This window comes from Carcharodon carcharias, chromosome 20 (genome assembly GCF_017639515.1).
Source record: "Carcharodon carcharias isolate sCarCar2 chromosome 20, sCarCar2.pri, whole genome shotgun sequence".
NCBI lineage: Eukaryota > Metazoa > Chordata > Chondrichthyes > Lamniformes > Lamnidae > Carcharodon > Carcharodon carcharias.
The window spans coordinates 28,429,421-28,456,408 of NC_054486.1; the positions used below are offsets into that span (position 1 = coordinate 28,429,421).

The following is a 26,988-nucleotide window of genomic DNA, read 5'->3' on the forward strand; positions in this document are numbered from 1 at the left end:
TGCTCTCTGGCTAGTTCCAGAACTTGCTGCTTGAAGAAACTCTCTCTGAAGCATTCTATGAACTCCTCATCCAGGCTACGACTGTCCAATTTTTTCAGTTTGCGTGTAGATTAAAATCACCCATGATTATTGCTGTCCCTTTATCACAAGCACCCAATATTTCTTCATGTATACTTTGTCCTACATTGCGGTTACTGTTAGGGGGCTTGTAGACCACTCCCACTGGTGGCTCCTTTCCCCTACTATTCTTTATCTCTACCCAAACCAAATCTACATCCTGATCTCCTGAACCACGATCATCTCTAACTATTGCACCAATGCCATCCTTGATCAAACTACCCCAACACCTAGCTTCCTATTCTCCTTGAATGTCACATACCCCTCAATATTCAGGGCCCAATTCTTGTCATCCTGTAGCCAAGTCTCCATAATGGCTATTAGGTCATATTTATTTACTTCAAATGAGCACCATCAATTCATTCACTTTGTTATGAATGCTATGTGCATTCAGTTAGAGCCTTTAGTTTTGTCTTTGTTTTTATTTTTGTAACATCTAGTCTTGATTTAGATTCTTAGGTTTTATCTTTGTCCCTTCCTGCTATCTATGACCCTCATTTCCATATTACTATTATACTCTCCAGCCTTGAACCTACTACTTGATTTGCTATATCTAACCAAGCTTGATTCCTCATACCCCCTTACTTAAAGCCCTCTCTAACTTCCCTAGTTATGCAATTCGCAATAACATTCATCCCATTGCGGTTCAGAGGTAGTCTGTCCCAACGGTATAGCCCCCACTTTCCCCACTACTGGTGCCAGTGTCCAATGAACCAGAACCCACTTCTCCCACACCAGTTTTAGTGCCATGCATTCAGCTCTCTAATCTTATTTGCCCTATGCCAATTTGCATATGCTTCAGGTAATAATCCAGAGATTATTACCTTTGAGGTTCTGCTTCTTAATTTGGTACCTAGTTCCTCATACTGACCATGCAGAACCTCTTTCCTTGTCCTGCCTATGTCGTTGGTGCCTACATGGACTACAACAACTGGATCCTCCCCCTTTCACTGCAAGTTCCTCTCCAGCCCTAAGCAGATGCCCTGAACCCTGGCACCAGGCAGGCAACACAGCCTTCTTGACTCTCACTCTTTGCTGTAGAGAACAGTATCAATCCCCCTCACTATATTGTCCCCTGCTACCGATATATTCCTGTTTGCTGCCCCCGCTTGAATGGCTTCCTGTACCACGGTGCCAGGGCTAGTCTGCTCATCCACCTTGCAGACCTCACTTTCGTCCAAACAGGTTGTGAGCACCTCAAATCTGACAATTGCAAAGTCTGAGTCTCCTCCACTACTGTCTGCTCAGTCCCTTTACCTGCCTCACTCACGGTCATGTCCTACAGTCCCCGATCACTGACCAAAACAGATCACCTTATTCTAAGAGGTGTGACCACCTTCTGGAACAAAGCGTCCAGATATTTATCCTGCTCCCTCACGTTGCTCAGTGTCTGCAGTCCAGCTTCCAGATCAATAATCCTGATCTGGAATTCCTTTAGCTGCTTACATTTTCTGCAGATGTGTTTGTCATGGATCACCTTGGTGACCAAAAATTCCCACATCCCACAGATGCAAAGTAACACCTGCCTTGTCATTGTGACTTATATGTTATTTAGTCAACTTAATTTAGTTACCTTCTTAATTAACTTAGAATAAATCCTATGTATAGAACACCTCTTTCGCCCCGTGCACTTTATTCCCACGTGAACCAAATTTACTACTCACTCAGTCTCCATCTCACTCTGGTATAGTTGCCTGTCTTCTCGCGCGCCCCTTATTGATCATGCGGTTTGAAAAGCCAGTATCCTTTATAGACCCTCTAATGAGTCACCAACTAGTTTAGTTTTCTGCTACAGCAATTAACACCATTTGAACCAACTGCTTTCATGTGACTGACAGATAACTGCCATTCCATGCAGTTCTCTATTTAACATGCTAGCCTAACTTGCTTGAAGGTTAATACCATGTCAGAATTTGTTTCTTAATCTATTGTTAAAGCTGAATTTACCACGCAAACTTAATTCACTACTCACTCAGTCTCCACCTCACTCTGGCATAGTCGCCTGTCTCCTTGCGCACCCCTTCCCGACAATGGGGACAATGGCAAAGAGCATGGAATAAGAGTTTTTTTCCTTCAGGAGTGGACTTAGAGAAAGTGGGATTGGTAGTACACAGAGCAACACTGGTGGTGAAGAATACAAGGAAATGATTAGAAATGGTCTTTGTTGTGATAACAAGAATAATCACATCGAGTCAGTCCAGAGCCAACAGCAAATATACCCGAACAGATTTGATGCTATAGGAAACTTCAGGAGGTGACACTGTACTACACCTCAGAGAAGATACAGTACAGAATTGTTCAGCAGATAGGTTTACTTTATGGATTCAGCAACTATTACTCACTAGGATAACACAGCTGCAATTCCTACACCACACTACACACACATTACTAGCTGGTCACATGTTGCTCTACATCCCGGTTATTTGCTCATTTGCCCATTCCTTTTGAAGCGATCTCACAGCAGCCCAATTGAGACCATAGAAGTACAGGGGCTATAGGAGATGACAAGGTCAAGGGATTAGTCGTTAATGGGGCTGGGAGAGTTTATACATTTAGGAGAGGGTTTGGGGAAAATGGCAGCGAAATCAAAGGAGAGAGGGCAAGGAGACTGAAATCACAGAGGATGAGAAGTCACTCAGTAAACAAATCAAGGAAGGAAAGGAGGGAGAATAAGTTGTTGACAGACTGGGGGTGGAATAGTGAACAATTGAGAATTCTAAAGGTGGGAGAAGGCAAAATACTTGAAGGAGGATAAAATATTAGAAGATTAGGAGGAAAAAATTAGGAGGAAAAGCCAAGGTATGATTTGGCAACAAGGGTCAACAGTCACCACGGTAGCTTGGGAAGGGCAGACAGTGGAAAGTATAGTCAGGCAGAGAGACTTCATTAGCAGGGTAAAAAGGAAGGCACTCCTAATCCAATTGGTCTAATCAAACTAATATACTTGTAATTAAGTTGTGATCTGGTTCCCTTCATTAATGATGGTGTCGGTGGCCAGTGGTGCCTACCAGTGGCAGAAGGCCTTAAGCAGAATGATAGGCACTGTGATCCCTCTCCAAGGTCACTGCAGCAGGCACATGGCTGCGGAAGACAGCAAGAAATAGGAGCAACCCTCCAGAGTTCCTTACATCCTGGAGCCGTTTCACAGGAATGGGTAACATACTCTATACAAATAGTTTTAAACTTGGAGCTTAAACCTATTGAGCTAAAACAGAGGGACAGGGCAAAGAGTTTCAAAGGACCTACTGCAACAACATAACTGCTACAGACAGGAGAGAGACAGGCAAACTGTTCTCAATTCCTCTCACCACTTGTCCGTAAGCAGGAGGTTTTGCAAATTATTTTTGAAGTATGCAATGGTGTGCTTTCCCAAACCCTTGGTTTGTGTGATCCCATTTACTGATAACACGCAGTAAACTCAGGTTACGATCAACTCAGGTGGTTAGTGAATTTCACATTCCAAATTTTTGGGGGGGGGGGGGGTGGGGAAGCACAGGGGGAGTGTTTGCAACATCCCTCTCCAGCGTGTGCACACAGTAAAAAGTTTGGAGGGGGGAGCACAAGAGATAGAAAAAGGAGTTTTACGACTATGGATAGGACCAGTACAAGAACCACAGAAATGAATATTAATTCACTTGATTTCCAGAGTCCATGGAAGAATCCTTTCACATAAGAATTAGAATTCAGGTGGCTGAAGACCAGTGTTGTAGAATTTGCTTTACAGTTGATGATACCACCACAAGATGAGACAGACACACAGAGACTGGGTCGGATCTGCAGGTGATGGTAGGAAATCTTCCAGCAGAGACAGGTTTGAGGAGCAGGCTGTTGTTCTACCTGGAGGGCTGTTTCTTGGTGGTTCACTAGTTGGATGTTAAACAACAGACTGCTAGTGAGATTAAAGTTATGTTATAACTGTCCAAAAAGGCAGAGGCTTGGATCATGTGACATATCCCATTAATGGTTAATTGCAGCTTCACAATCAATTTCTGTGCTACTGACCAGAATTCCATCATTCCTCCTTGGGAGAGACATAAGGTGATTATTAGCATCTCTTCCAGTATAATGAATTTCGATCACTCTTTTTTGTGGTAATTCCAATTGGAATTCTAGTTCATCTGCACTTGCTGTGCTTTCAATAATTACAAGGGTCCATGTGCAATGACGTGTGATATTCCACAGGCTGAATGAATAATTCTTTTCTTCTTTTACCTCTTGGTGGTAGCTCCCAGAACAAAGGGACAACCGTGGGGTCATGTGACTTGTAACAGCCATCCTTTTTGGTTCAGCATTCTAAATTTCCAAGACCTGACCTGACAAAAACTTCTTTGGAGGTGTATTCTAACTACTGGCTCATGATTGACATTGGCACAAGCCAGGGTTAAGGTCACTCTTCCATGCTCTCAGCCACCATTGATGAAGAACGAGCAATATCTTCAAGTCTAGTAGCATGAAGTAAATTTCATTCAAAATGTTAGGTCTAAGATTCAACATGCGCCCACAGGCAATTATAACATAATGGCTTGGATTTTCCGTGCCCGCTGGCGTCGGGCACATTTGGTGGCATGAGTGGACAATATGACACAATCAGTTTTACAACAGTGTGAAATCAGTTTGCAATCGTCCGCTTAGCCAGCCAACGGCAGGCCACATTTCCCGCCGTCATACATCAGGAACCGCATTGTAATACATTTGCATATCATTATTAAGTGACAGTGTGAAGGCGAATCAGAGCCCATTTGTCATTGAAACGGCATGTATCCCAGAAATGCATAATTAATGCGACGGATTTGGGACGATACATCGTGAAAAGCCACCATTAAGGTTGGCAGGTAAAAGGTCATTTTCTCCACCCACTACCACACCTAGTGCAAATCTGGGACGATTCCAACCAACGTGTTTGTTAACAAACTGGTCAGAAGCTAATAGCAATGTACATTCTCTCACAAGTTGCATCATCAGCTGAAACTCTCTCCCTTCTTATGTTTTAAGTTGCAATGCTGAGTTACGAACTGCTTGCTGAGTCCTGGTTACCGGAGCAGACATAAGGCAACTTGCCATTCAGTAACCCTATTCCCAACTATTGTCAGAACCAAACCCGAGGGGCATCCCCACTTAAAACACCGAGCTCCGATTACTGTTGCAACATCATCCAACATAAGGAATTTGTACTCGGGGACCTGTTAGAAAGTCAGAGTTCTGCCAGGCCCTGGCTAGTAAAACAGATCCATGTACACAGGTGTGGCATTATCTAACAACCTCCAATTGATGTACAGAATCATCTCATCTATTTTTTTCAAACATTTCAAAATGTGTTACATACATTTAAAGACTGCACCTTTTTTTATTCTTTCATAGACACAGACGTTTACAGCACAGGAGGCGGCTATTTGTCCCATCATAGTTGTGCTGGTCAACAAAGATCTGACTACACTAATCTCATTTTCCAGCACTTGACCTATAGCTCTGGAGGCTATGGCAACACAAGTGAATATCTAAATACTTCTTAAATGTTACGAGAGTTTCTGACTCAACCACCCTTTCTGGCACAAAAACAGAATTACTTGGAAAAACTCAGCAGGTCTGGCAGCATCAGCGGAGAAGAAAAGAGTTGACGTTTTGAATCCCCATGACCCTTCAACAGAACTAGGTGAATCCAAGGAGAGGGGTGAAATATAAGCTGGTTTAAGGTGGGGGGGGGAGATAGAACATAGGTGTTGAAGTTGGTGATAGTATCTAAACGAATATGCTAATTAAGAATGGATGGTAGGGCACTCAAGGTATAGCTCTAGTGGGGGTGGGGGGCATAAAAGATTTTAAAATAATGGAAATAGGTGGGAAAAGAAAAATCTATATAAATTATTGGAAAAAACAAAAGGAAGGGGGAAGAAACAGAAAGGGGGTGGGGATGGAGGAGGGAGCTCAAGACCTAAAGTTGTTGAATTCAATATTCAGTCCGGAAGGCTGTAAAGTGCCTAGTCGGAAGATGAGGTGCTGTTCCTCCAGTTTGCGTGGGCTTCACTGGAACAATGCAGCAAGCCAAGGACAGACATGTGGGCAAGAGAGCAGGATGGAGTGTTAAAATGGCAAGCGACAGGGAGGTTTGGGTCATTCTTGCGGACAGACCGCAGGTGTTCTGCAAAGCGGTCGCCCAGTTTACGTTTGGTCTCTCCAATGTAGAGGAGACTGCACCGGGAGCAATGAATGCAGTAGACTAAGTTGGGGGAAATGCAAGTGAAATGCTGCTTCACTTGAAAGGAGTGTTTGGGCCCTTGGACGGTGAGAAGAGAGGAAGTGAAGGGGCAGGTGTTGCATCTTTTGCGTGGGCATGGAGAGGTGCCATAGGTGGGGGTTGAGGAGTAGTTGGTGATGGAGGAGTGGACCAGGGTGTCCCGGAGGGAACGATTCCTACGGAATGCCGCCGGGGGTGGGGGGGTGGTGAAGGGAAGATGTGTTTGGTGGAGGCATCATGCTGGAGTTGGTGGAAATGGCGGAGGATGATCCTTTGAATGCGGAGGCTGGTGGGGTGATAAGTGAGGACAAGGGGGACCCTATCATGTTTCTGGGTTCTGAGTCCCAGACTCCCACCACCCTCTGGGTGAAAAAATATTCTCAACTCCACTCTTAGCCTTCTACGTCTTACCTTAAATCTATGCTCCTCTAATAACGGAAAAAGTGCCTTCTTATCCACCCTATCTCGCTCATAATCTTACACACATTTATTAGGTCCCCTCTCAACCTTCACTGCTCCAAGGAAAATAACCCCAGCCTATCCAATCTTTCCTCATAGCTCAGACCCTCCAGTCCAGGCAGCATCCTGGTAAATCTTCTCCACACCCTCTCCAGTGCAATCACATCCTTCCCTATAACGTGGTGACCAGAACTGCACACAGTACTCCAGTTGTGGCCTAACCAGCGTTTTAAGTGAGTGTCACTGGAAAGGTCAGCAATTTTTGCCCATCCCTAATTGCCCTCAATAAGTTGGCAGTGAGCGTCTTCTTGAACCGCTCACTGCAGTCCATATGGTGTAGGTACACCCAGTGCTGTAAGGAGGAGTGCTCCAGGATTTTGATCCAGCAACAGTGAAGGAACGAAGATACTGTTCCAAGTCAGGAAGGGATGTGGCTTCAAGGGGAACTTGCATGTGGCAGTGTTCCCATGTGTCTGCTGTCCTTGTCCTTCTAGGTGATAGAGGTCATTGTTTGGAAGGTGATGTTGAAAGAGGCTTGGTGAGTTGCTGCAGTGCATCTTGTATATCATACACACTGCTGCTACTACTGTACATTGGTGATGAAGGGAGTGAATGTTTACGGTGGTGAATGGGGTGCCAATCAAATGGGGTGCTTTGTCCTGAATCGTGTTGAGCTTCTTGACTGTTGTTGGCGTTGCACTCATCTAGGCAAGTAGAGAATATTCCATCGTCCTCCTGACTTTATAGACGGTAGGCAGGTTTTGGGGAGTCAGGAGGTAAGTTATTCACCGCAGGACTCCTAGCCTCTGACCTGCTCTTATGACCACAGTATTTATATAGTTGGTCCAGTTCAGTTTCTGGTCAATGGTAACCCCCCAGGATGTTGATAGTATGGGATTCAGCGATGGTAATGCCACTGAATGTTAAGGGGAGATGGTTAAATTCTCTCTCGTTGGAGAAGGTCATCGCCTGGCACTTTTGCGGCACAAACGTTACTTGCCATTCCTCAACCCAAGCCTGAATGTTGTCCGCGTCTTTCTACATGCAGACACAGACTACTTCAGTATCTGAGGTGTCACGAATGGTGCTGCACGTTGTGCAGTGAATGTCCCCACTGCTGACCTTATGATGGAGGGAAGGTCATTGATGAAGCAGCTGAAGATGGTTGGGCCTAAGACACTACCCTGAGGAATGCCTGGAGCTGAGATGACTGACCTGCAACAACCACAACCATCTTCCTTTGTGCTAGTTATGACTCCAAACAGTGCAGTTTTCCCCCTAATTCCCACTGGCTTCAGTTTTCCTCAGGGTCCTTGATGTCATACTCATGAAAATGCTGCTTTGATATCGAGGAAGTTACACTCTTAGTCCAGCTCTATTGTCCATGTTTGCATCAAGGTTGCAAAGAGATAAAGAGCTGAATAATGAGATAAAGAACTGAGTAGCCTTAATGGAACCCAAACTGAGCAGTGAGCAGGTTAAATGCCACCTGATAGCACTGTCGACAATGCTTTCCATCACTTTGCTGATGATCAAGCGTAGGTTGTTAGGGCGCTAATTGGCCAAATTGGGTTTGTCCTGCTTTTTGTGGACAGGACATAATTGGGGAATTTTACACATTGCCAGGTAGATGCCTGTGTTGTATCTGTACTGGAACAGCTTGGCTAGTGGTGCAGCAAGTTCAGGAACATGTGATCAGTACTATTGCTGGAATATCGTCAGGACCATTGTCTTTGCAGTATCTAAAGCCTTCAGCCATTTCTTGATAATAAGTGGACTTCGCATGGTGGTCCTTCCTACCGATACAGTCATGGACATGTAACTGGTGAGGACATAGGTGTTCCCTCTTGTTGGTCCTCTCACCACGCCGCAAGCACAGCCTTGCAGATATGTCCTTCAGGACTTGGCCAGCTCAATCAGTGGTGGTGCTGCCAAACCACTCTTGGTGATGGATATTGATGTCCGCAACCTAGAGCACATTCAGTGCCCTTACTTCCCTCAGGACTTCTTCAAAGTGCTGTTCAACATGGAGTACTGGCTAATCAGCTGAGGGAGAGCGATAAGTGGTAACCAGCAATAGTTTTCCCTGCTCGTGTTTGACCTGATACAACAGGACTTCATAAAGTCAGTGTTGAGGATTCTCCCTCCCAACTATATTCCACTGCACCGTCAACTCTGATGTATCTGTCCTAGCGGTGGGAAATGACAAACCAGGAATGATGATTAAGGTGTCTGGAACATTGTATGTAAGTTATGATTTGGTGAGTATGACTATGTTAGGCTACTGTTGGACTAATTTGTGGCAGAAGCTCTCAGACGTTAATAAGGAGGACTTTACAGGGTCAAATGGACAGGATGTGCCTTCGCTGTTTCCGGAATCTAGATAGATGCCAGGTGGTCTGTCTGATACTAATCCTTTTTAATTTTTCTGTATTGGTTTGGTATAACCGAGTGACTTGCTAGACCATTTCAGAGGGCAGCTGTGTGTGGATCTGCAGTCACATCTAGGCCAGACCAGATAAGGATGGCAGGTTTCCTCCCCTAATGGATATTAATGGAACCAGGTGTTTATTTTAAAAAAAGGCCATCTGATAATTTCACGGACACCATTACTGAGACTAGCTTTTAAATCTAGATTCATTAATTCAATTTAAATACCACAAGCTGTTGAGGTTGAAATTGAATCTACATCCCCAGAGCAATAGCCTGCTCATTGCAAACAAAAGCAAAAAACACTGGAAAAACTTAGCAGGTCTGACAGCATCTGTGGAGAGAAAGACAGAGTTAACGTTTTGAGTCCGTATAACTCTTCTTCAAAGCTGAAGGGAAGTAGAAATGTGGTGAAATATATACTGTTTAGGGGTGGTGGAACAGGTGAAGCTGGATAGAAGGCCAGTGATAGGTGGAGACAAAGGAGAGGTTGCGAAAGATATCATAAACAAAAAGGTCAAACAGTTGTTGATATTGGTGATACTGGCTAAAGGAGGTGCTAATGGTGACATTAAGAGTGGAGAGCAGAATGTGATAATGGCCAGACCAGGATAAGCACTCTGGAAAGTGACAGATGGCCCTAGTGGGGGTGGTGGAAAAAAAGATCGAAAAGACTAAAAAGCTGGGGATAAAACAATGAATAAAATGGAAATAATGAAAGAGTGGAAAAAATTAAATAAGTAAAATATATAAATAAAAATTAAAAATAAAAATGAATAGGAAAAAAGGGGGAGATCAGAAGGGGTGGGGATGCAAAGGGAGTTCATGGTCTGAAGTTGTTGAACTCAATGTTAAATCCCGAAGGCTATAAAGTGCCTAATCGGAAGATGAGGTGCTGTTCCTCCAGCTTGTGTTGAGCTTCACTGGAACAATGCAGCAGGTCAAGGATGGACATGTGGGCATGACAGCAGGATGGTGATGAAGTGGCAAGTGATAGGGAGGTCTGGGTCGTGCTTGTGGACAGACCGAAGGTCTTCCGCAAAGCGGTCACCCAGTTTGCGTTTGGTCTCTCCAATGTAGAGGAGACCACATTGGTAGCAGCAAATGTAGAAGACCAAATTGAAGGATGTGCAAGTGAAGCGCTGCTTCACTTGAAAGGAGTGTTTGGGCCCTTGGATGGTGAGATGGGAAGAAGTAAAGGGGCAGGTGTTGCACCTTCTACAATTACATGGGAAGGTGCTGTGGGAGGGGGTTGAGGTGTTGGGGGTGATGGAGGAGTGGACCAGGGTGTCCTGGAGGGAACAGTCCCTGCAGAATGCCAACTGGGGGGGGTGAAGGGAAGATGTGTTTGGTGGTGGCATCATGCTGGAGTTGGCAGAGGAATGGTTTTTATCAGCCTGTTCATTGGCTTCACTATGTCACCATCCCACGTCATGTACTCTAATATGGCAGCCATTCCGTACACAACAAGATCCATATATAGCAATAAGATAATACCAGATAATCGGTACTTGATGCCTTTAGTTGAGAAGGAATATTCACCCAGAGCTTTTCTTCAAATACTGTACTGCCAAGGGACCTTTATCATCCAGCTGGACAGAATCAGTTTAACATCTTATTGAACAGAGAAATACCACACTGGTGCATCAGCCCAAATTATACGCCCAAGTGAGGCTTGAACATATGCCAAGGAATTATAAAAAAACAAAATGCTGGCATCTGAAAGGATACACGATTATTCAATTTTATTAGTGGTATAAAGATAACTCAAAATTTGGATCAGCATCCAAGATGGACCAATTGATCTGCTCCTGCCCACAAATCATCACTGTACAACATCTCCCAGCCAGGATTTCCAATGAAATAATCTGCACTTAGTGTTTGAACTGCAACCCCAATCCCCCCCGCCTCCACAAAAATAATAGATACAAAACAAATGTAAACGATATTAAACGTTCATGAGAATCTGCTTCTTTAATGGAGTCTGATGTCATGACCACTCTGTAATTACTGAATCTGGTTAAAGTATTGGCACAAAATTGCATCTCGGCCTAGGTGATACCTTCTGAATTAACATAATCCAATGCTCACTCTCACAATTTCCTGAGAACAGGGCCAAAAGCATATAACCCCAGCTCAACATTACCATCTGCTGGCTGAAGCATGGTACTACAACTGATCAGCCAAAACATTTGAAGGAGTAAACTCAATAGCTGAAATTAGGCACTGTTCAAAAAAGCAGTATAAAAATGCAGTGAATAGCTAGCATACATTGTCAATTTTCTTCTACATTTTTCACCCTGTAGAGTTCCCTTTTTCCAATAGTGGGACAGTCAAGAGCAAAGAACTAGGCAGGGAGAGGGAAGGCGAAACATAGTGGACACAAGCTAAACACAAGCACAAGCAAATAGAGAAAAACTCAGAACTGGGGGAGAGAAAGACATTGGCAGCCAAAGAGATGGAAGAAGCAAGATAAAGATCAAGCAAAAAAAGAGAGAACACAATGCAAGCTGGTGAGACAAATGAGAGAGTAAGATTAAGCGAGTTAGCTACAAGGGTTGGCAGTAAACAAGAGAAGTTCAAAACAAAAACAGAATTACCTGGAAAAACTCAGCAGGTCTGGCAGCATCGGCGGAGAAGAAAAGAGTTGACGTTTCGAGTCCTCATGACCCTTCAACAGAACTAGTTCTGTTGAAGGGTCATGAGGACTCGAAACGTCAACTCTTTTCTTCTCCGCCGATGCTGCCAGACCTGCTGAGTTTTTCCAGGTAATTCTGTTTTTGTTTTGGATTTCCAGCATCCGCAGTTTTTTTGTTTTTATTTTTTAAACAAGAGAAGTTGTTGGTGCTCCACAACATTTCTGGCTTTATTTTCTCATAATACCTCAGATTGAGATAACAGGCAAAGTACTGAACAAGGTCTGTGGAGTTTCGTAAAAATGGAAAGTAAAGAAAGCAAAAATTGATGTTCTGAGCCTGCAGTTATTATGGCCTTATTACACATTCCAGAATGAATGTTAATCGTGCTTTTTATATGGAGAACATGATAGTGGGTAAAGGCAGTGGCACCACGTCCGACCGTGTACCAGATTTAATGCCTGGCTTGTGCTGTATTAGCTGATCTTGGAACAATGGTTAGGATGTTGCAGGGCATCCCAGTGCCACTGGGAACATTAAAAATAAATTAAGCCAGAATTGCTACTTTGGATCCAAAATTGGGTTTGATTGTTTTTGTATCTTCATACACTTTCCCTGGAGAGCATTGAGTAGTAGTGGAAGGACTCACAGGCCAATTAACAGCCTGCAACGTGAACTCTCCTTCCATGGACATAACCATCTTTAAAACAGCCAATAAAGGTGGCTAGCCTGATACTTGGGACGATTTTACAGGCTCCCACAACCACCAGCCCTCTATATCCTTCCACAGACCTTTAATTTATTGTTCAGGTTTCTTGGGATCTTGAGTTTTTTCCTTGTTACAAGCTTGAGTTTTTTTGTTGTTAACACATCCTTCAACCTCACGAAATTACTTCTGCCTATCTCTATCCTTCTAATTTTGGCATCACATGTTGCATCTTGTGAATGTTTATCAGAGAATCAGAGTGCAGAAGAGGCCGTTCAGCCCATCGAGTCTACACTGACACGTGAGAAACACCTGACTTACCTACCTAAACCCATTTACCAGCACTTGGCCCATTGCCTTGAATGTTATGATGTGCCAAGAGCTCATCCTGGAACTTTTTAAAAGGATGTGAGGTAACCTGCCTCCACCACCCTCCCAGGCAGTGCATTCCAAAGTTTTTCCTTCTGTTATCATTTGCGCTAAAAAGACAAACGTATCTATTTGTTCTACTTTGAAACCATTCAGAAAAGAAAATGTCAGTATTTCAGCCATTTGATCCAAACTGAAAAGTTCCAGGGATCTCTTCAAGAAAGGAAAGCGGAGGACAGCAGAGAGAGGGGTCAACCTAGATGTAGCTGGACGACAGATGTCCCAGAGAAGTTGCAGACGAGCTACAGTGGATATGTGAGGATGGTGCAAGATAGACAAACAGCGGCAGCAACAACCAGCCGTTGAGAGTTTCACTCTAGATGTTCCTGAATGCAGAGCCACAGTCCTGGCCACTGCTCACTGGGACTCTCTCAAGCTGGTTTCACGCCCTGCACCTTCAGATTCAAAGGCCCTTAAATCATGGTCAAGCCAGAAGAACATGCAAGAAATACAAGGAGTAGACCATATGGCCCTTTGAGCCTACTCCACCATTTAATACATTCATGGCCGATCTTGGGCTTCAATTCCACTTCCCCCACCTGCTCCCCAAATCCCTTAATTCTCTGAGACACTAAAAATCTGTCTGTCCCAGCCTTAAATGTATTCAATGATGGACTATCCACAACCCTCTGGGGTGAGCAAAGTAATTTCTTCTCATCTCAGTCCTAAATTATCAGCCTACACAACATCCTGGTGTGCACTTCTTAACAAGAGACATTAATCTATATTCTTGTTTGTTCATAAGCAGTATTTCCTCTTTGGCCACTTGGTCATAAACCTTTCAATGCACTCTGACACATTTCTCCACAGGTACAAATTTTACACATCTGTTGTGGATAGTTTCAGTTGATGGCCTACTCCTGCTCATCAAAGACTGTACCATCAGGCTTAACAGAATCAGTAAAAGGGAGCTGGATGCCCCCTAACAGGGACACTACACAGTTCCAACTCCAGTTGGACACACTGTTCCCTATAACATTTTGCTGTCATGCCTGGCCAATTTCTTTCCTCCATCAATAGTACATTTAAATTGTCTTTGCACAGTTGCTGTCCAGCTGGATAGACACAGTATTTAACACGAACAAAGCCCTGCGCAGTTCCTTCCAGGCTGCTGTGTCACCACACACTGGTGCAGCTTAGCAGGAATATTTTTGGAGATTGTCACATGACTTCCCACCTCAAAAAGCCGGATCAAGTCAACCCGACCCCCAACCATATATTTTTCTTTATAGCCATTATAACTAATCTGCCTCTTACACATCTCGGATTTCCCTTGCATCCCTCCATCGCCACCTCCCCCAACACACCCACTACTGGCAGCCGTGCCTTCAGCTGCTTAGGCCCAAAGTCCTGGAATTTCTCCCAAACTTCCCCACACCCCTCTCTTCCTTTAAGATGCTTTTTAAAACTTCTTTGATGTATTCTGTCCAAGATTTTGCTCAACTGTTTTAATAACTCCTTATGTGGCTTAGTGTCAATTTTTATCAAGGTTCTTCACATGAACAGACAAGTTTTGCTAGATTTGAGGCTCAACATTATTGCAAGTTGTTGTTGTGTTGTAATAAACAACGGTTTAATGAAAATGTCATAAAAACACCCAATTTTTACCCTGGGCTGTTCGCAACAGTCTTCAAAAGATCAACTGTTAATTCCTGGCGCCTCCAGAGGATTGGCAAGCCTGGACTCTACTGATCAGTTATATTAACAGCACCAATGAAAGAGAGAAGTGCACATTCTAACATGGGCTTCACCATAAATACAGCCAGTAAAAGCACAATGTTCCCCTCTAACAGGGATCATTTTTTAAAATTCTCTCACGGGAAGTGGGCATTGCTGGCTAGGCCAGAATTTTTATTGCCCATCCCTAATTGCCCTTGGCGAGGAGGTGGTGAGCCACCTTCTTGAAATGCTACAGTCCATGTGATGGAGGAACGCCACAGTGCTGTTAGGAAGGGAGTTCCTTGAACAAGTGCCAGTGAAGAAACGGTGATACAGTTCCAAGTCAGGGTTGTGTTCGAGTTAGAGGGGAACTTGCAGGTAGTGGTGTTCTCATGCATCTGCTACCCTTGTCCTTCTAGGTGGTAGAAGGAGCGGTTTGGAAGGTGCTATCAAAGGAGCCTTGACAAGTTGTTGCGGTGCATCTTATATACTGTACAAGCTGCTGTCAGTGTATAGGTGTTGGACGGAGTTGGTATTTAGGCCAGTTGATGGGTGTTCCAATCAAGCGGACAGCTTTGTTCATCAAAGCAGTCAGTGAAAGGTCAGTGTTGATTATGGTTCAGTGGTAGCACTCCTGCCTCTGAGTCAGGAGGTGTTGCATCCAAGTCCCACTCTGGAGACTTCAATCCAAAATCTAGGTCGACACACCCGGTGTATCAATGCATTCATATATACATGTTCTGATACTCTGGGCTAGCTCAGTAACCATTTCCAGCTGTGTTCAGATTTATTTTTCATATGCGTCTGCTTAGCTCAGCGGAAAGCAATCTCCACTTGGAGTCAGGTTGTAGATTCAAGCCCCACTCCAGAAACTTGAATACATAATCTATGCTGGCACTCCAGTGCAGTATTGAGGGATGGCTCATTGTTGGAGGTGGTGCCTTTCAGATGAGAAATTAAACCGGAGGCCCTGTGTGCTCTCTCAAGTGGATTCAAAAGATCCCATGGCACCATACGAAGCAAGGGAGTTTTCCCCAGTGTCCTGGCCAATCTGTTTCCCTCAAGCAAGGTCATCATTAAAACAGATTACCTGCTCATTTATTACAATGCTATTTGTAGGATCTTGCAGTGCACAAAGTGGGTGCCACATTTCCCACATTCCAACAGTGACTATACTTCAAAACAAAAAATACTTAATTGGTTACAAAGTACTTTGGGACATCTTTGGGTCATAAAAGGTATTCCTTTGGGGTACCATCTGCTGTGGCTGGCTATGCAGAAATTGAGGCATTAAGGCGGACTCTTGTGTGAAGCATTGAGGCCTCTTGATTTGTCAGGCTACTTCCTCCTGACCACTGCTACTCACCTCCTGTTCCTGCAGACTCAAGCAGGCTAAGACAATGGAACTAAGAATGGGAAGAATGGAAAGGCTGTTAAAAAAAAACAAACCTAGCACAAGATTTTATTTCTAAAGAGATAGAATCGAAAAGTAGGGAAGTTATGCTAAACCTGTATCAAACCTTGGTTAAGCCAGAGAGTGTTGTGTGTAGTTCTGGTCGCCTTATCATAGAGGTGACCTAGTGGAGGTCTTTAAAATCATGAATGGTTTTGGAAGAATAGATACAGAAAGAATGCTTCCTTTTGTGGGGAACAGTATAACTAGAGGCCATCAAAACAAGATAGTCACCAAGAAATCCAACAAGGAATTCAGAAGAAACTTCTTCACCGAAAGAGAGTGGTGAGAGTATGGAACTCACTACCACAGGGGAGTGGTTGAAACGTATAGCAGAGATGTGTTTAAGGGAAACTAGAAAAGCATATGAGGGAAAAGGGAATAGATGGTTATGTTGGTAGGTTTAGATGAAGAAAGATGGGAGAAGGTGCAAGCGGAGCATAAACACCAGGGTGGAGCAGTTGGGCTTAATGGCCTGTATCTGTGCCATATATCCTATCTGATCCAATGGGAGATATATAACGGGCTGTTGGCCCATTATGATCCATTTTAGACTGTTGCACAAAGTCAAGATCTACCTGCAGTTACACCACCTCCGCATCCTCAGTGCTCAAAGCTTCGAAGTACAAAAAAGGGAAAAAGTTGAAGCTGACTGCAGAGGGGCTGGCCTTTTACAGATGTATATCATTTGGGTTTATTGCACTCAACCATAAACATAAGAGGCTCATTAAGATTTCAGAGTCGACATTTGTTCCAGATTAAGTTTCATGAAGTGACGTGACCTACTGTTCTTTCCAAAGGAAAGCAAAATCGATCATGTAAAAGAGACGGAACCTGACTTTGAAGGAAGGATTATTCCAGCACTGGAGCCAAGAAATAGAAATCTCAGAATTTACTGCTGTCTCAGCAGTGGCATGGAAAGTTGAACTGAACACAGCATTCTAAACCTCTTTACCTCTCTCTATCCTTTAAGACCCTCTTTTAAACTTTTGATCGCCAGTTCTAAAAAGTGTATAAAATGTATAGCCTAAGTCATTGTTCAGTGACAAATTTCGTTTAATAATGCCCCTGTAAAGGGCCTTTGGACTTATTACTATGTTAAAGATGCCTTATAAATCCAAGCTGTTGTTGTCTGGGGTGGAGGAGGGTCTGTATGTAGCAACTTTGGCAGCTCCATCGTTTTGCCACATTGCCAAGAGAAAACTGCAGATATACAGGGCACCAGCTCCAGTGATACACATGGGCTTCAATGGGAGATTTAATTTTGCCCCCTTCTCATCCTTTACAATGACCATCATCTGATTCAATCCATACAATATCAATAAATTGCTGATGTCTGTTTCTGTATTCAGCTACTTTTCTTTCTTCCTCTCATGAAGGCATTGAGTTATTGCCAAAGAATAATACCATAGCCGCCCTTCAGCAATTTGCAACTGACCGTTCTTGTATGAGACTTGACAATGGGCACCAACAGGGCATTTGGCCACCAACACTCATCATAGCACCAATTCCTACATGGCTGTGCAGCCCCTCTCGAGGGTTCAAGCTCCTATCTCTGTTACGTGACCTGAAGTCACCTAAGGTACCTAGTATCCAATGTGACTGCCTAGTGAACAACATGTTGGGAGCCTGTGCACCAAGTGTATTCTGTTCATTAAGGCCATAAATGAGAAGCCTCCCAATATTACAGATACTGAGTGACTGGGCAACTCTAGTCATAATGCCCACAGGATGTTACAATTTAATATAGCTGCTCCCTCCAACTGGCCCCTTGTCATCTTGCGCTGGGACTCATGTTGACTTTCTTCAGGAATTAACACCTACGCCCCCCTCAAAAATAGGTCCTTCAAAAGACAGAGGCACAACCGACACTGATATATTCCTGATCCGCACGCCTATCCTGTCCTTAGCTACTTAATGGGTGCAGGATTTTAATGAGAATGAGTAGATTTCACATTACAAGACAAGGAGGCCTCATGCACAGTCAGTACCCTGGAAGCGGTAGGATGGTGCTGCACAGATGGACTCTATTCTCAGGCCCCCATAATCCTTCTCACCAAAACTTCCCATTTTGCTATTAAAATTCACCAGATCAGTTATCACAGAGAACCACATGGCTCACTGAAAGATAGGTTGCTGTCCAATTCCAGCCTGTCCTGCACTCCACTACAGAGCAGAGTTACCCCCTCACCTTTCTTCAGAAAGAAAATAGATAACAAATCAGCACATTTCAGCTGAGACCTTTTCCATCTAAAATCCAGCGTCCACAAGCTACAGAATTGTTTACTCTGTCACCAAGATTGAGACCATCCAATCAGCTGCCTCTGCTGCTACTCTCCCTTCCCCTAGCCCACAGGGCCAAACTTTCTCTAAACTCCACCCCGCCATTGTCCCAAACTCCCCTCTCTCTTTGGTTTCTCTCTTATTTCCCCTCAGGCCCACTCTGAGCTCATTTTGCCCAAGACCTACCACCTGCTAACTCAAACTTATTCCCACTGGATTAATGACTGCCCAATTTCCCATCCTGGTTCCCATGTTAGCTGACATTGTTAACGATTCTCTCTTCAGGTACTATCTCCATCTCCTTCAAATCTGCTGTCATCACCCCCTCATCAAAAAAAACCAAAATTTGACCCCTCCATCCTTGTACTGTCCCATCTCCAACCTCCCTTCCCTCTCCATAGTCCTTAAATTTGCTGTCACTTTCCAAATCCATACCCATCTTTCCCAGAACTCCTCATTTTCGTTCCTTCCACAGTAATGAAACAGCTCTTATCAAAGTCATAAACGACATCCCATGTGACTGTGACAAAGGTGACTTTTTCCTCCTTGTCTGCAGCCTTTGACACGGTTGGCCACACCATCCTCCCCCAAAGCATCCCCACTATCGTCCAGCTGGATAAGACTGCGTTTACCTGATTTCATTCTTATCTAATTGCAGCCAGAGAATCACCTGCAATAGCTTCTCTTCCTGCCCAAAGACTACTACCTCTGGAATCCAAGGATCTATCCTTGGTCCAATCCTATCCCTTAGCTACATGCTGCCCCTAAGTGACATCCCAAAACACAGCATCAGTTTCCACATGTATGCTGACAACACACAGCTCTACCACACCACAAACCCTCTTGACACCTCCACTGTCTCTAAATTATCAGATTGCTTGTCCAACATTCAGTCCTGGGTGAACAGAAATTTCCTCCAACATTCAGTCCTGGGTGAACAGAAATTTCCTCCAAGTATTGTGAAAGCCGAAGTCATTGTTGTCAGACCCTACTACAAGCTCAGCTCCCAAGCTACCCATCAACACTATAAAATGCACAGATAGCTGGAGGGCCATGGTGATCAAAGACAAAGTACATGCCCCAACCCCCAGCCTGACCAACAGACAAACACACCCTGCAAACCAGACATCAATCAATTCAGCAATATAGCTTTAAATCAGTAACAACAATTTTAGTGACATCTAAATCCCTCGGTTTGATTCCAGTCTACAACCCAAGTTTCTATCATTCTATATATAAACCATCTGAACCCCTCAATTAGAATCCGGCTTGTAACTCACTCCCGGGTATTCACTATTCTATATATAAACCATCTGAACCCTCGATTAGATTTCAATTTGGAATGCACAACCAGCTATCTATCGTGTATACACAATCAGGACAGACAGTCACAGACGGAAACCTCTCTCCTGCAAATTCCTGCTTGAAAAGAATTGTAGTGCTGCCATTATGACACTTTGAACTGGGGGATGCAGCAACCTTTCACTGTCACAGCAATTTGAAGAAATTGGGAGAGGGATAGGGAAGCAGAAGGCAAGGCATCATAACCATAGTTATTCTCTCTGCACTGCAACAGAAGAAGCAAACAGGAGCAGGAACAGAACATATGTTGGAAGCGTTGTAAGGTATAGAATATAATAAACAGTCGAAGGCCGCTGCCTTAAAACATAAATACTATTCTTACTTGGCAGGTCCCTCTTTTTTCCTCACTGCCTAAAGACACTCTTTGGCCTGAATGCATCTCTGGGAAATCTTGAAGACAGATTCTTCCATTTGAACAATGCCACTTTAAAGAAGTGCTAAAGATCAAGCAGCTTTCAATAATTGTCTAGTCAATGAAAAAGAAAAGCCGCCATTCAAGTACATTTGAACATGTCACAATTGACGTTTGTAGTTAAATTGAATGACTTGGCCCCATTGTTTTTGTTTGTTCATGCTTTGTCTCAATCTCAACAACTTTATAGAGTTAAACTAGAACATGATTTCTCAAAGGGAAGCAGATTTTTTAGCCTTTTGTGTACTTTTAGGATCATAAAGAAACAGGAGCAGGAGTCAGCCACTCAGCCCCTCATGCCTGTTTCACCAATCAATAAGGTCATGGCTGATCCGATTGTGGCCTTAACTCTACATTCTTGCTGGTCCCTCATAACCCTCAACTCCCTTGTCAATCAAAAATCTATCTCACTCAGCCTTGAATATATTTAATGAGCCAGATTTCACTGCTTCCTGGGTAGAGAATTCCAAAGGCGAATGACTCTCAGAGAAGAAATTCCTTCTTATCTGTGTCTTAAATGGGAGACCTCTTATTTTGAAACTGTATCCCCTAGTTCCAGATTCCCCCATGAGAGGAAACATCCTCTCAGCATCCATGTAAAGCCCCCTCAGAATCTTGTATGTTTCATTAAGATCACCTCTCATTCTTCTAACTCCAATATGTATAGGCCCAACCTGCTAAAGCTTTCCTCATAAGACAACCCCTTCATCTCAGGAATCAGCCAAGTGAACCTTCTCTGAACTACTTCCAGTGCAAGTATATCCCACCTTAAGGAGACCAAAACTTTACACAGCACTCTAGGTGTGGTTTCACCAACACCCTGTATGATTAGAGCAAGAGTTCCATACTTTTATACTCCAGCTCCCTTGCAATAAAGGCCTTACTAATTACATGCTTGTCTGTATGCTAACTTTTTGTGATTCATATACAAACATACCCAGATCCATTGTACCACAGAATCCTGCAGTCTTTCTCCACTTGAATCAAATTCTGCTTTTCTATTCTTCCTGCCAAAATAAACAACTTCACATTATACTCCATTTGCCAAATTTTTGCCCACTGACTTAACCTACCTATATTCCTTTGCAGGCTCCCTGTATCCACCTCACAATTTGCTTTCCTGCCTATCTTTGTGTTGTCAGTAAATTTGGCTACAATACATTGGTTCCTTCATCTAAGTCATTAATATAGATTGAGGCCCCAGCATTGATGCTTGTGGCACTCCACTTGTTACAGTTTGCCAACCTGAAAGTAACCTATTTATCTCTCTGTTTCCTGTTAGCTAGTCAATCCTCTACCCATGCTAATACATCACCCCCATTACCACGAGTTCTTATATTGTGTAGTAGCCTTTTATGTAGCACCTTATTGAATGCCTTTTGGAAATTCAAATACACATCTACTAGTTCCCCTTTATCCATGCTGCTTGCTACATCCTCAAAAGAATTTTAGTAAGTTTGTCAAACACAATTTCTCTTTCACAAAACCATGTTGACTCTGCCTGATTGAATTATGACTTTTTAATTGTCCTGCTACTAAATGCTCCAAATGACAGATGTTATTGTAACTGGCCTATTTTGTTTCCTGTTTCCCTTCTTTCTTGAATAGAGGTGTTACATTTGCAGTTTTCCAAACTGCTGGGACCTTTCCAAAATCTAGGGCATTTTGGAAAATTACAACCAATGCATCCACTATCAGTGCAGCCACTTCCTTTAAGACCTGAGGATGCAGGCCATCAGGTTCAGGGAACTGGTCAGCCTTTAGGTCCTTTAGTACTTTTTCTCTAGTGGCCATCATTTTTTTAAGTTCCTCCCTACCTTTTGCCTCTGGATTTCCAATTGTTATTGAGGTGTTTTTTGTCTTCTACTGTGAAGCCAGATAAAAAAAATACTTCTTCAAAGTCTCTGCATTTCCTTGTATCTCATTATTAATCCCCAGTCTCATCTTCTAAGGGATCAACACTCACTTTAGCTACTCTTTTCCTTTTTATATGCTTGTAGAAGTTCCTGTCTGTTTTTATATTTATCAGTTTTCTATCATACTTTAATGTCTCCCTATTTTTAGGCATTCTTTGCGGATTTCTAAAATTTTCCCAATCTTTTGACCTACCACTAATCCTGACAGAATTGTATGCCTTTTCTTTCAAGAAAGGGAGTTCAGTATTAAGCTGTGATAACTAAACATGGCTCAACGTAAAGGGTTAATTCTAACATTTTAAGTGTATGTTAAATCTGGTGCTAGTCGCTGCCTCAATAAAACAATTCTAATATCAACATGTCAAGTGCTCAAAATGAACCACAAGGGGCCTGAAAAGCAAGTAGGCAGGGGAAGAAGTCAGTCTTTGAGGGGAGAATGGCTATGGGCTTTGATTAGTAATATCAGTCACAATACATCACTAAGGTGCTGCACTAACACTCAGAGCACGTAACACTTCTCTACCAGTAATATCATTATTGCCACAAATACACAGCAGGCTCATTTCATCAGTAGGTGCAACAAGCTCTAACAAACTAAACACAATCATTTCGTTCAACGGGAAGAAAAAGCCAGGGGTCTTACCGGAATGGAGAATTCTTCCGCCAAAAACTTCAGTGTGGCAGCTTCACCTGACAGAAAGTTGCTGCGCTCTGACAGATTACCCTGGAGTCTTGTGTCAAATTCCTTTCGAACTACTGATGCAACTGAGTCCACCACAATCAGCTTAACCGCTTTCAGGATAATGTCCTCTTCCAAGGATTCAACCCTGGCATTAAAAGGGGGACAAAATTACATTAGCTCTTTAAAGGCCATGGAGTGTGGAATACAGGGGGAGCAGGAGCAAAGTACTTTTCTAACTCTTCCCCCCCACCCCCCAACTATATTCAACGCTGTTTAGGGAAAGCAAGGGACAATTTGTTATCATCTACTTATAAACAAGGCCATAATGTACCAATGAAGGACTTTTCAAAGTTTGTGCACAGCAAGCACCCACAAACAGCAATTTGATAACAACCAGATAATCTATTGTAGAGACGTTGGTTGAGCAATTACAATTGGCCAGGACACCAAGGAGAATTTGTGTACATTGCTGAGCCTTGGTTAACCAAAGGACAGAACCTCTGACAGTGCAGCACTCTTTCAGTACTGCACTGGATTGTCATCCTGGATTTTTATGTTCAAGTCTTTGGACAGCTACCTACTGCACCATAGTTGACACATGATCTTAAATCTGAAAATTTGTCCTCTTGTAGGTCATGATTCCTGGAGGAATACAAAAGCCCATCCCTGATGTCAGTGTCAGCAGGCTAGACCATAAAACAGAGACCAACCTTGTCCACACACAAGATCACAGGACAGCAGGCAAGAGCTGAAACCTTGGGGAAGTTTTCCCTCTTTGTCCTGTGCTCCCAGCAGGGTGGGGAACTGGGGCTAATAGTACTGTCACCATCACCATTACAGCTGAGATTAGCTAAATCACTTTGGGAAAACTGAGCCACAGAAAAAGCATGAAAATACCTTATTTTTAAAAAAAAATCCACGTATCAGTGACTGGTGAATCTTATTCAACAAAATATGCAATCACCAATGCTGCAGAGTAGGCTTATTATTTTCTCCTGTTCCTTTATAAATGTTACAGCTGCAGAAAACTTCTGTTCAATTGTTTGCCTACTATAAAATCCTACATTCACATTTATATTGCAAGTTACTCACATAAACCTGCAAAGGCTTGTCTTTCACTCCATTACTCCTGGAGACCCCAAGGATCTATCATCGGGCTCCCCCAACCCCCCTAATTTTCATTCACATGCTGCCGCTTAGCAACATAATCCAAAAACATTAAGTTCCACAAGCACGTTAACAAACACCCAGCTCTCGCTCACCATCATCTCTCTCAACTCCTTCATCGTCCCCGATTTATCAGACTTGTCCCACAACCAGTGCTCAGTGAGTAAAATTTCCTCCAATTAAATATTAGGGAGACCAAAGCCACTGTTTGCAGCCCCCACATTATCTGGCCACTGACTCTACCCTTCATGGCCACTGCCTGAGGCTAAACCAGATTGTTCCAAACATAACATCACGTTTAACCCTGAGCAGAGTTCCAAATCCACCTACTTCCACCTCCATGACATCTCCCATCTCTGCCCCTGCCCAAGCCTATATCAACCCTCATCAGTGCCTCTGTTACCTCCAGATTCCACTATTTCGATGTTTTCTTAGCTGCTCCCCCAGCTTCCAATCTCCATAAATTTGAGATCATCCAGAACTCTGCTGCATGTATCTTAACTCACACCATCCTATTTACCCATCACCCCTGAGGTTGCTGACCTACATTGCCTCCCAGTCCAACAATACCTCAATTTTAAAAATGCTCATCACAAAGCAGAACACTTCTGGAAATATTCAGCTGTATATGGCAGGTTATCACAGACCTTCCTTGTGTCCTTGTCCCATCAAACTCCTCGCTCAAAACCTATTACATCTATAACTTTTCCCAGTTATGATGCAAGGTCACAGACCTGAAACATTAACACTGTTTTCACTCCATGGACGCTGCCCTAACCTGAGTATTTCCAGAATTTCTGTTTTTATTTAAAATTCTCATCTTTGTTTTCAAACCTGTAGCCTCAACCTCCCTATCACTGTAACCTCCTCTGGCCCTACCATCCTCAGATATCTGGGCTCCTCCAATTCTGGTCTCTTGCTCATCTGATTTTAATCACCCTACCACTGGCAGCTGTGCCTTCAGTTGCCATGGACAAAGTCTGGAATTCCCTCCCTAACCCTCTTTCTGCTCATAGAAATCCTTTAAGATACTCCTTAAAAACTGCTTCTTTGACAAAGTTTTTGGTTATCTGTGACATCACGTGGCTTGGTATCAAATTTTATTTGATAATGCTCTTGTGAAGCATCTAGGGACACTTTAATATATTAAATGATTCTATATAAATGCAAGTACTTATTGTTGTGTACGTGTCACACAATAATTACCACATCCTTTCAGTAATAGTGACTATACATCTCTTGACGCCTTGGGTCTCCTATGCACAAAACCCCAATCAACTTTTTCTCTGCTTCTCTGGATGCCATCTTTTTTCTACGTAGTAAATATAAAAATTTAGACACTATTTAAAAATAAGAATTGACTATGACTTTAAAAATGTTAACAATTACATCTCCATGCACAGGTCCAATTAAAGCCTGTGCTTGGATCCTGAAGACTGCACTCAGTCTGTGCTTTATTGTGCTGGAGATTAACAAGAGATCAACTAATTTACCTTGAGCTTGCAGAGTTAAAAGTGGGTTTTATTTCCCAATTAGGAAGTAGTGATGGGCTAGAGCTGGTGGTGCTGGTAATTCACTATGAATCAAAAGCCCAAATTACAAAATACAACACCACCATCTTCTGTTAGGGAGCTGTTGCTACAGCATCAACCTCCATACCGCCTCCCACATGCCCAACCTCCATGTAAGTCAAAAATTACTCAGAAGAATATCTGCCCCTCGAAAACAGACCAAGCACCAATAGACTAGAGTTGCCAACTCTGGTCGGATACATTCCTGGAGGTTTCATCACATGACCTCCTTGCCTCCAAACATCATGTCCCCACTCTCCATCTTGGTCAACCAACATGTCCATCCTCGCCATGCCCTGCCTTCCAACATTGAGTTGGTTCATTCTTTGCTCTCATTCAAACAGTCTTTCTCCATCTCCTCTACTTCTATAACTAACAAGCGAAAGTATTCAAAGAAAATTAAAACCATTTGCTTTCTTCCAAGTCACATTCAGCAACGTCCTGGACATTAATCTTCAAAGCCTGGAGACTCCAGGAGATTCCTGGAGGCTGGCAGCCCTACAAAGAGGGTTCTTTCTTATTCCTGGGGTTACTAGCAGCACAGGGAACAGGTTTCTCCAAGAAGTAGGAGTAGCAACAAAGGTTAGGCTGTAACCAGTAAAACAAAAAAGCTGGCATGAGGAAAGACACTGCTGTCATTGAAGCTGTATCGATCGGATGATGAGCTGGGAGATTCACAAAGCTCCACCATAATCTGCCACAGAAAACATCGAATTAATTGCACAACTAAATGAAAGGCACCTCCACTTCTGGCATTGTTAACAAGGTACATGTGCTCATCCATCACCTTCACTGACTCATTTGTGCACAGAAAGAACTGCAAATGTTGGATGAAAACCTGAAATACACAGCTGGTCCTCACAGCATCTGCACAGAGCATCACATTTAGTTTTGAACAAGAGTCAAAGGAACATAGGAGCAGGGGTAGGCCATTCAGCCCATCGAGCCTGCTCCGCCATTCAATACTATCATGGCTGATCATCCACTTCAATGCCTCCCCCCCACCACCCCAGCCCCCCCCACCCCCCACCCCAACACACACACACTATCCCCAAATCCGTATATGTCATTGATATTTAGAAATCTGTCAATCTCTACTTTAAAGATACTTAATGACTGAGCTTCCACAGCCCTCTGGGGTAGAGAATTCCAAAGATTCACAACCCTCTGAGTAAAAAAAATTCTCCTCATTTCAGTTCTAAGTGGCTTCCCCCTTATTTTGAAAGTGTATCCCCTAGTACTAGACTCCCCAATCAGGGGGGACACCTTACCTGTATCCACCCTGTCTATCCCTTTGAGTATTTTACAGGTTTCAATGAGATCACCTCTCATTCTTCAAAACTCTATAGAGAATACAGGCCCAGTTTCCCCAATCGCTCTTCATATGACAGTCCTATCATCCCAGGAACGAGTCTAGTGAATCTTCGCTGCACTCCCTCCATGGCAATAATATCCTTCCTAAGGTAAGGGACCA

General features: G+C 43.3%; 1 protein-coding gene across 16 annotated transcripts in view; it reads right to left on the reverse strand.

Annotated features, from left to right (window-relative positions):
• rad51b (RAD51 paralog B) overlaps window positions 1-26,988 on the reverse strand; it is a 687,200-nt gene that overhangs the window by 612,475 nt on the left and 47,737 nt on the right. For all 16 annotated transcript variants that reach the window (XR_005946234.1, XR_005946235.1, XM_041214006.1 and 13 more), the window contains one exon: window positions 22,738-22,921. Coding sequence is in view for 14 of the 16 variants with exons in the window: in XM_041214006.1 (XP_041069940.1) it covers window positions 22,738-22,921 (184 nt within the window). In the remaining 2 variants the exon portion in view is untranslated. The remainder of the gene's footprint in view (window positions 1-22,737; window positions 22,922-26,988) is intronic.